The following is a 10,025-nucleotide window of genomic DNA, read 5'->3' on the forward strand; positions in this document are numbered from 1 at the left end:
AGACTGGGGCATGAACCCGCGTCCCCCGCATCGGCAGGCAGACTCTCAACCACTGTGCCACCCGGGAAGCCCCTTAAATTTTAAGATAAAGAAATCTTTGGGACACAGGTCCTAATTTTTTAAATTTAAATTTATTTCTTTTTATATTTAGTTTTTGGTCAGCAAAGACTTTGAAGAAATGATGCTTTTAGTAGATTGAACTTGCCATCATGTTTTGTTTGGCTGCGATTAGGAAACACTATTTTCAAGGTCATCAGAAGAACAGCATCTCAGGCCTTCCAAAGGGTAGCTAACAAGCAAGTTGAAATGTCATGCTTCCACTCATCAGCAAGTCTGTCTTAGCACCAAGGTAGCACAAAAGACCATAATTTCTCATACTTGATCCTTTTCACTAACTCAGCTTGCTGGTTGGTTCTGTGCTTTAACTTTATACACATTTCCAGTTTCTGGCTCTAACTCTCTCTTTGTGTCACAAGTAGTAGACCTCAGCTCCTCCATTTTGCATCAGCAGGAGTAGAGGGTAGATGCTAAAAAGGACCTTCAGATCCCACTAGTGACTAAAAGCTTGCAGCAAAAAATGTTCTTGCCTTGGAATTTCTTTTTCATATTGATTCTGAAACACCTGTGAAATGTTTCTGACTAGAGTCAGTGGGCCTATTATGCATCCAGGCATTGTTGTGGTGTCACATTATTTCTTAAGAAAACCACATGGGTTCTACATCAAATAGCAAGCTTCGTTAATTAGTTGCTTGCTCTGATAATTAACTAAGTAGCCTCACAATGTGGCTTAGCTCCAAAAGTGCTGAGCTAGCAAGGCGTTGAAATTGTGTCTCAAGTTAGTCCCAAGTCTTGGTCAGCAAGTTCTGGCCCATGTCATGTGACACTTTTGGGGAATGTTGCATGGCAATCGTATTTAACTGCATGTGATCTTGACTGTAGACCAGCATTTTTGACTTTGGCTCTGTTGACATTTTGGCTGGATAATTTTTTGTTGCTGGGGGGAGGGGAGTGTTTGGTGCATTGCAGAATGTTTGACAGCATCCCTGGCAAAGCAGCCTCTCACCAGTCATGACAAGGGAAATTGTCTCTAGTCATTGCCAAGTCCCCTGGGGAGCAAAGTTGCCCATGATAATAAGTTACGTCAACTCTGCTTATTAATCCTGGCTAAGAAGGTGTCTCCTTTTTCTCCTTCACCATTTTACACTCATCCCATTTTAAGTTGTGTGTTTTGTTAAAGAGGACACCTTTTCAGATGGCTAACTATTGAATAGTACAAATTTCTCAAGGAGTGACCAAAGCACTTTATTTATTTATTTATTTTTTGGCCATGCCACGTGGCTTGCGGCATCTTGGTTCCCTGAACAATTATCGAACCCAGGCTACGGAAGTGAAAGCACTGAGTCCTAACCACTGGACTGCCAGGGAATTCCTCCAAAGCATGTTATTGGAATCACTTGGGCTGCTTATTTAAAATGCAGATTCCTCAGCCCCAGCACAGACCCAGGCAATCAGAATCTACAGGAACAGAGCTCAGAAATATGCATATTAAACAAGTATCCAAGGAGATTCTTGCACAGACTAAACTTTGAAACTATTGTGGTGGAATGTCTTGTAGAGGTTTCAACATTTCTCTTCTGCAATTCTGTCACTGCATTTTGTGTTTTAAAGTGATGGCAGCTGGGCGCTCATGAGTGTGTCTTAGCAGGAGTGTGTAACACAGTGAACAAAAGTACTCTATATAGTTGCATGCTTAATTGACCAAATCCAATGGGAGAGGGTTGAATTGAAATCTTAGCTTATCAGTAATTTTGATGTTAGAATCATTCAATGGCTAAGGTGGTGAGTCCCAGGGTGTCAGCTTACCTCCTGTTAACAGTGAAAGACTTGGGACCCAGGCAAGTGATTTGCATAAATTCTTACAGCAAGTCAGTGGCCAAATTTGACTTGGAATATTCATTCATTCACTCATTTATTCAACTGATATTCATTGAAAACCTACATCATGCCCAATAGTGAGCTAGGCACTGAGGAATCAGGGCTGATTATAGACGTCATTTTTGCTCTCCTTGAAACAAGCATGTTGCTGAGGCAGGTATTAATCACACAAATAAAGGTTAAAGAACTACAAGTAGGAAGGAGATGGTGGCCACTATGATAGTGTAGGTGGACTTTGGCTACTCACGGACATCAGAAAGGCCTCGCAAGGGAAGTGATTGAACTAGTATCTGAAGGTTGATGGGAGTTGAGGAGGACAGAGGAGGGAAGATAATTCCATGTAGAACAAACAGAAAGTGGCAAGACACTTGATATATTTGAAGATTTAAGATAGTCAATGATGTCTAATCAGAGTGAGTTGGGGGCTTTTAGGTCAGATTAAAGATTTAAAAAAAAATCTAAAAAGCAATGGGATGCTATTGAATTTTTAAAAAAATTATTATTATTTTTTGGCTGTGTTGGGTCTTTGTTGCTGTGCGCAGGCTTTTCTCTAGTTGCTGAGAGCAGGGGCTACTCTTTGTGGTGGTGCGTGGGCTTCTCATTGTGGTGGCTTCTCGTTGTAGAGCACGGGCTCCAGGCACGTGAGCTTCAGCAGCTGCGGCACTCAGGCTCAGTACTGTGGCACGCAGGCCCTAGAGCATGGGGTCTTCAGTAGTTACAGCGCGTGGGCTCAGTAGTTGCGGCATGCAGTCTCTAGGGCACATGGTCTTCTGTAGTTGTGGTGTGCGGGCTCAGTAGTTGTGGCTCACAGGCTTGGTTGCTCCACAGCATATGGGATCTTCCCAGACCAGGGATTGAACCCTTGTTCCCTGCGTTGACAGGTGGATTCTTAACCACTGCGCCACCAGGGAAGTCCTGAAATATTTTTAATGTTTGTGTGTGTGTGTGTGTGTGTGTGTGTGTGTGTTCGCATTGTAACCAGATCTACATTTTATAAACACTTTGGCAATGGGAAGCAGTGTGTAAGGAGGGAAACTGTGAACCTGATTAGTTTTTCAGTCACCATAGCAGTGTCGGTACATAAAGCTTGAAGTAGGTAGCGTGCCAGGCTGAATAAGTTGTCCACTCTGAATTTCTGCAACCCATGAAAATGTTACCTTACATGGTAAATGGGGCTTGGCAGAGGTGATTAAGTTAAAGATCTTCATATGGGGAAAGTATTTTGGATTATCCAGGTGGGCCCAATGTAATCACAAAGGTTCTTATAAGAGGTGGGCAGGAAGGTCAGAGTCAGTAGTAGGAGATGAGACGATAGAAGTGAGAGATTGGAGTGATGAAAGGAAGTGGTCACTGGCCAAAGAATGCAGGCCACCTACAGAAGCTGAAAAAGGCCAGAAAACAGGTTTTCCCCTCAGAGCTTTCAGAAGGAACTGGCCATGCCGACACTTTAATTTCAGACTTCTGACTCTTGGAACTTGTGATAAGAAATTTGTGTCTTTTTTAGTCACCAAGTTTGTGGTAATTTGTAGCATTAGGAAACAATAAGAAATAGAGTAGTGAAGTGGACATTGATAGAAATTAATGGATCTAAGAGAGTGTTAGAAGGTAAAAGTGACAGCAGTTTGTGACAGATTGTATTTGCAAATGCAAGGGAGAGGGTGTCAAGGGTGACTCCTAGGTGTCGAGATTCTTATTATTCAGATGGTATCACCTCACTGCGTGGGTGTAAATCTTAATTTCATACCAAAAACCAGATGCAATTTCTGAATATGAGGCCCTAGACAACAATAATTAAATTTTGTACGCAAGTTAGTAAATTACCTGAAAGGAAGTCATATTTTGAGGGTCTCAGTATCTGATTACCAGATAATAGTAACCCGAAGGCATTAGGAGGATTTTAAATCAAGGGTCTAAGCAAGCATCCTCCTTGGGATAACTTTACATTCTGGAAGCGTGAAAATTTTCTTTATTTTCTTCTTGCAGCAATGATTAGATGTTGTCTCTACTGGCTATTTTATTATCTCTAATTGTCCCAAATATCTCACAAAGCCTTCCAATTGGAGGACCTCAGCACTGAATTGCAGGTGTGCCAGAATGTTGCTACTCTTAATCCCCCAGCTGATCTGGACAGGACCTGGGGTGCCAGAGCTCCCAGGATGGCTGTCTCTTCCCAGTGAGTCTTGTCAGATTATCCCACTGTATCCTAAAGATGTGTAATGTACTTTGATGCCATAATGGGAGAATGATTGAGAAGCACTGCCCTTTGGTATTCCTTCTCCCAGTGTCTTCCACGGACGTCTTGCATCAGAATTCCTGGTAGGGATATGATCCTGATAGATGGTTGTTAACCCACTTGTTAAATCTACCTCCCTAACAATTCTTAAATTCATCCCCTTGCTAATACTGTCACTTAGTTAGTGAAGTGGCTTTTGTGTAACTGATTATCAATCCAGTGACTATTCCTCCTCCTTCTTCTAGGTTGCCAGAGCCTGTTTCACATGATACAGAGAGAAAGTGCCCAATACACACTCTTCTAGCTTCCCTTGTAGTTCAACCCTGGGATATGATTCAATTCTGGACAATGGGACATAAAAGAAATCCATTGGAAGACAAATATGAAATGAATTCCTGCTCACTGCACAATGAAATGGAGCTTTGAGAGAAGTCCCCCCTTTTTTTTTTTAACTCCTCTATTTTTAGATGTTGATGTGAACGAATCTGAAGCATTGACCTGCTGCAGTGATTTTGCAGCCATGAGAAGACAGAGAATCACACCTCTGAACCCTGACGTTGTCAAGCCCTGGAGCAACCTGGAATTGCTTACGTTCTCATTTTCCATTATTTGTGAAAAATAAACTCTTTTCATTTAGCAACTTTCAGCTCGTTTTGTTTTTTGTTTTTGTGTTTTTGGTTACTTGTAGCCAAAATAATCCCTAAAGGATAAAATTTTAAACCTGGTTTTCATACCTCCAGGGTTTCCCACTTCTAATTCATCCTCCACCCTGTCAGAGTAGTGATCTCTCTAAAATGCAGAACTGATTATGCTAACCCTAGCTTTGTGTACGAGTGGCTCCCTTTTCCTCCACAAAACACACAGTCTCATATGTCCCCTGACTGTCTCTCCAGCTCCAACTTCCATTAATTCTTCTGTCACATGCAAGGTTATGGCCCCAATAAATTATCAGTGTCTCTTGGAAGGCATTGTACTATTTAACAACGTTAAGACTTTGCTTCAAACACTTCTTTCTGGAATATCCTCCAAATCCACTATCTTCCTAACTGATGTCCATTTTCAAGACCCAGTTCAAATATCTATCCCTTTCATAATGAAGCTTTCCATGGACATTACCCCCTACATCACGTAGAGTTGTCCACTCTCTGTTTCACCCCCTGCAGTCTACAAGAGGGCAGTGTGGACTTCCAGGGTAGAACATATAACATCGCATTTTCATTTATTTATCATTTTCCATTTAATTACCATTTCTAATTTGTCTTTAGATTTCTAGCACCTAACAACATGCCTGGAATATAGGAGATGCTCAATAAATATTTGTAAGAATAAATGAAAAGAATGAAATATAATTTTTTATATTACAGAGTAACACTGATGTATATTCTAAAATTCATTTAAAACATTCCCTTGTAATTTCTCTTTCATTTTTAATGAATTATAATATCTTGAAGCTGGAAACTTTATATCTGAAACTGATAAGAACTGTTTTAGTGTGCACACTGGAATTGACTCTATTTCTGTGATCTGTACACAATATATTCTTGTTCCTTTGTAGAAAATCAAATTTTCCCTATCTTTATTCACATCACATTTTATTTGAAATAAAAGAAGTATGAAAGAAGAAATCATATTATTTATTAAATAACATCTTAACATTGTTATTAAAAGATAAAGGGTCATGAACTTTATCTAAACCAATAAATACCCAGCAATGATTAGTTCAATACCATGTCATTTCATATGTGAGAATATAATAGTTTCCTGTTTTTCAAACCTCCATGCCACATGACCCTAGTTTTTTGAGAAACTCACAAAAGTAAGACATTTTAACTGCAATTGGTTTAGCTCGCTTCTGCTTTCCACCTGGGGTTCCCTACAATCACACTTCCCCTCAAGTTGGAAGGCATTAGAGAGACCACGGACCTTTCTGGGATCTAGCTAAGGAGAAGTTGAATTTGGATATGGGAGATAGATTTATGTGGCTTGCAGTTACTTCCGTGTCTAATTAGGCTATTTCTAGCCATCCATGTATGGTGATGGCTTCCAGGAATTCTCTCCCATCTACTCTACCAATTCACCCAGAATTTGTGACATGAATGTGCAGGACCAGAAGTCACATCTCAGTATGTATTAGCCCCATGGCATCCAGTGTAGAATGAGTAGTGGAGGAAAAAATTTGAAATGGTGGAGCCCAAAGCTCGTCTATGGAAAAAATATTATAGGAGCGTGTCAGGCAGTTATGTAGTAAAAGCATTTTTTCAAAATTTTATAATATTTGTGGCTTTTATTAGTGTTTAAATCTGTGATTTATCATTTTAACAAATGTTTATTTTTGTACTGAATTTTATATTTTTATGTTTACCGTTTTTCATCAAGAGGCTTCTCAACATCGTATAAACTTCAGGCTCTACAACACCTGCATCTAGATAAACCTATACCATAATAAAGATTTCACAGACCCAGCGTAAGATTAAGCTAGCTACCTATTTTGTTTTTAAATAACTTGATAAATCATGTATTTCCCCAAAATTTTCTTGTGTTATGATTTTCTGCAGAATTTCTAGAGAAAATTCAGAATGTTCTTTGTAAATACGGCTTAAGTTTTTAAAAAGACAACATATTTTAATTTTTATTCACCATTACTACTCAGATACAGAGTTGGGTATTGTGCCCTGCAGGGCAAAGCTACCATATTGTCTGATTGGGTAGGCAAGTGAGAGGGGAACTTATTTAAACAGAGCATCATAATTGAATTTTAACATTAACTCAATCTTTTTTCTTTCCATTGTATGATGCTATTTTTGTTCAATTTTTCTTTTTTCAAATATTACCAGTTTTTTCCTTTATGGAGCAGGGCAGTGTGATGACGGCAGAAATAAGACATAAATTATTCTATGATTTTTAGAGAAGGATCTGCTGTTGAATGCCTTTATATTTTGTGAGTGAAGCTAATTGTAATTCCCTGGTCTTATTTAGCTATAAGTCACATGAAGTGTTTGAATTTTAAATGCTGAATCACCCTAGGTGGGCATACAGCTTTGTTCATGAACAAGGATGGTGCAAGAGCACGGTGTATTTTCAAAAATACCTCTGTTATAATTAACCAATTAGTGGTTGAAACACTGTCACAGTTTTGTATTTTTTCAAGTGTCTCACCTGGTCCTTGGAGTCAGCCTGTGACCTCTATATGCCTCCAGAAATTTAGGTCTTAGCTGCTAGCAACAGGAAGAAAATTTACATCTGAAATCTAAAATAAAATTTTGGGGCTTCCCTGGTGGTGCAGTGGTTGAGAGTCCGCCTGCCAATGCAGGGGACACGGGTTCGTGCCCCAGTCCAAGAAGATCCCACATGCCGCGGAGAGGCTGGGCCCATGAGCCATGGCCGCTGAGCCTGCGCGTCCTGAGCCTGTGCTCCGCAATGGGAGAGGTCACAACAGTGAGAGGCCCGTGTACCACAAAAAAAAAAAACACACACACACAAAAAAAACCAACCCACAACTCAGTTACCTGAAGCCCAGTTTTTCTCTTAGTCTGTGTGTACTTAAAGGGTTTAAGTCTAAAGTAAAATTTTGGGGGCTAGTATGTAATACGTATCTGTTCTGTGCCTTTCTAAGAATGATTCCTTGCAGTTCTGTGCCTTTTTATTTCCGTGCCATATGTCCTCTTTTCCTGTATTTTCTGTAAATTTTCTCTTAAGTGCCATTCTGAGGAATATTAATGCAGGTATCTGAGAATAATTTTTTAAGTCTTGCATGACCCAAGATGGGTTTGATCAATCTTATTCCTGCTTTAATTCATATTTGAGGACTAAATTTCCATTTAGAGAGAGGAATGATTTTCTTTCCCAATCCTGGGGTGCATGATCATTCTAAATGTGAAATAACTTTGATTTAATATTGTCATCTGGCTCTTTACAAGTTCATCACATTTGGTAGATAATCTGGTTTTATTAGATCTAATGGAAAAAAAAAGTGTGCATTTTAAGGTAAAATTTCCCATTAATATTTCTGTTTTTATCCTGTTATTATTTTCAACATATACTTTGAAAAGCATATTAGACCAACAGATGATATTTGACAATTTATTTCTAGGATCAATCCACAAGCTCCTTTTTTTTTTATAATTACAAGATTATTAGTTCAGGCAGTGGTTTAGAAATGTGATGTTAAATATAGTTCAGGCAGGTACTATAATTAAAATTAAAATTTTATCCAGTTTTGTAAACAGGGTAGCTATAGATAGAGGGGAAAAAAGGAGTCTTTCCAATGAACTCTTTGGCATTTATCTTGCATACTGCAAAAAATTTCAGGTGAATACTAAGAAATACCTCCATTTTGAGGCGGTCTTACTATGTATTTGTTATTTCATTTATTAATTTATTCAACACATATTTTTTGAATTCCAACTGTGTGGTATGGACGTTCAAAGAGCAAGAGGACTGAATGACAGTTAACAACCTCAGAAAATTTCTTGGTATTGTAATGCCTGCTCACAGAGGCTTGTATCTAGGACCTACAAGACCCAGTGCTTTGAAGTCTCTGCAATGCGTATTTTAATGAAGGGACACAATTTATTTGAAGGAATCCTGCCCCTATGTTCCATCACATGAGAAATTTCTTAAGCAAGTGTAAAGATGTCTTAAGCAAGCAAAACAAACTAATGAGCTATTCGTGAAGCAAACAGGTGTCAATGAAAATGAAGCCTTGTGTTTTTCGCCACACCCCATAGCCAGGGTATATAAAGAAGGATGGAGAGTAGGGAACCCATCACACTGAGGAAACGCATTCCACTGCTGTCTAAGCCCCCAACTCCAGACACCATGAGCTATAACAACTTCTCCAGCACTGTCTTCCCAGGATGCTACTGGGGCAGCTACAGCTACCCCCCTGGGGTATAGTGTTGGCTGTGGCTACGTCAGCACCCACTCCTCAGTGGGCTATGGTTTTGGCTATGGCTACAATGGCTGTGGGGCTTTCGACTACAGAAGATTCTGGCCATTTTCTCTCTGTTGATTTTCTGAAATACCCAAGGCATGGAATCTTCTCTCCCAAGGGTGAGAGGCATAATTCCAGGTCCTCATGTGCTCATCAACCTCCCAGTCGCTGCTTTTCAGACCTAGCACCAGAGTCTCAAGGGAAGAAAATGAAAAACCACTTGATGCCTCCAGCTGCCTTCCCTGGATGATGTTTGTGGGGACATTTGCAGAAACTTGACACCCAAACATGTATTACTTTTGAATTTTTCACCATGCTCATGATGTTTGTCATCATCAAGTTACGGAAGTGTCTGTCAAATTCTCAATAAACTTGTCTCAACCATCATAATATTCTCACCTGAGAGGAGTTTCCTTTTTTGGTGGGTACATTTGGTGGGCATATTTTTTGGTACATTGAGTGCGGAGGGAAGTGGATTTATTTTTCTCATGTGCGTGTTAGAAGCAGTGAGAAAGCAAATAATCCTTGATCTTTTGTGATAAGCAGGCAAGAAGGGTTTGCTTATGATTAAAAAAAATCCTGTCTTAACCTTCCTTTAACTCTGTGATATCCACCTCCAATTCTGGTGCCAATGGCACACCATTAGTTGCTTGCAGTACCGTCTCACCACTTCTGCTCCTCTGCAAGAGAACGGAACATTGGTGGCCGATTTCACTTATTTCTATATTAGTGCAAAGGAACCCCACTATGTTCCCTCTCCCAGGGACTAAGGATTGTAGAACAAAATGCTATGTCCCCTACTTAAGGATTCTGGGGCATCTAGAATAGCTAGAGATGTATTTTAGGAGTCTGAGAGTCTTTTAGGGGAAGGATAAATCCCTTATCTCAAACCACCTAAGGTATCTACTTTACAGCTTAGAAACA

The 10,025-nt window shown here is 39.7% G+C and overlaps 1 protein-coding gene across 1 annotated transcript; it reads left to right on the plus strand.

Moving 5' to 3' along the window:
- Window positions 1-8,736: 8,736 nt before the first annotated feature.
- Window positions 8,737-9,253, plus strand: KRTAP8-1 (keratin associated protein 8-1). Its single transcript, XM_022574278.2, is given in 2 exon segments — window positions 8,737-9,049; window positions 9,051-9,253. Coding segments are annotated over 2 exon segments (264 nt in total). The 5' UTR covers window positions 8,737-8,914; the 3' UTR covers window positions 9,180-9,253.
- Window positions 9,254-10,025: the final 772 nt, after the last annotated feature.

This window comes from Delphinapterus leucas, chromosome 4 (assembly GCF_059928025.1).
Source record: "Delphinapterus leucas isolate spDelLeu-1000000601 "Yukka" chromosome 4, BTC_Dleu_Yukka2, whole genome shotgun sequence".
NCBI classification, from domain to species: domain Eukaryota; kingdom Metazoa; phylum Chordata; class Mammalia; order Artiodactyla; family Monodontidae; genus Delphinapterus; species Delphinapterus leucas.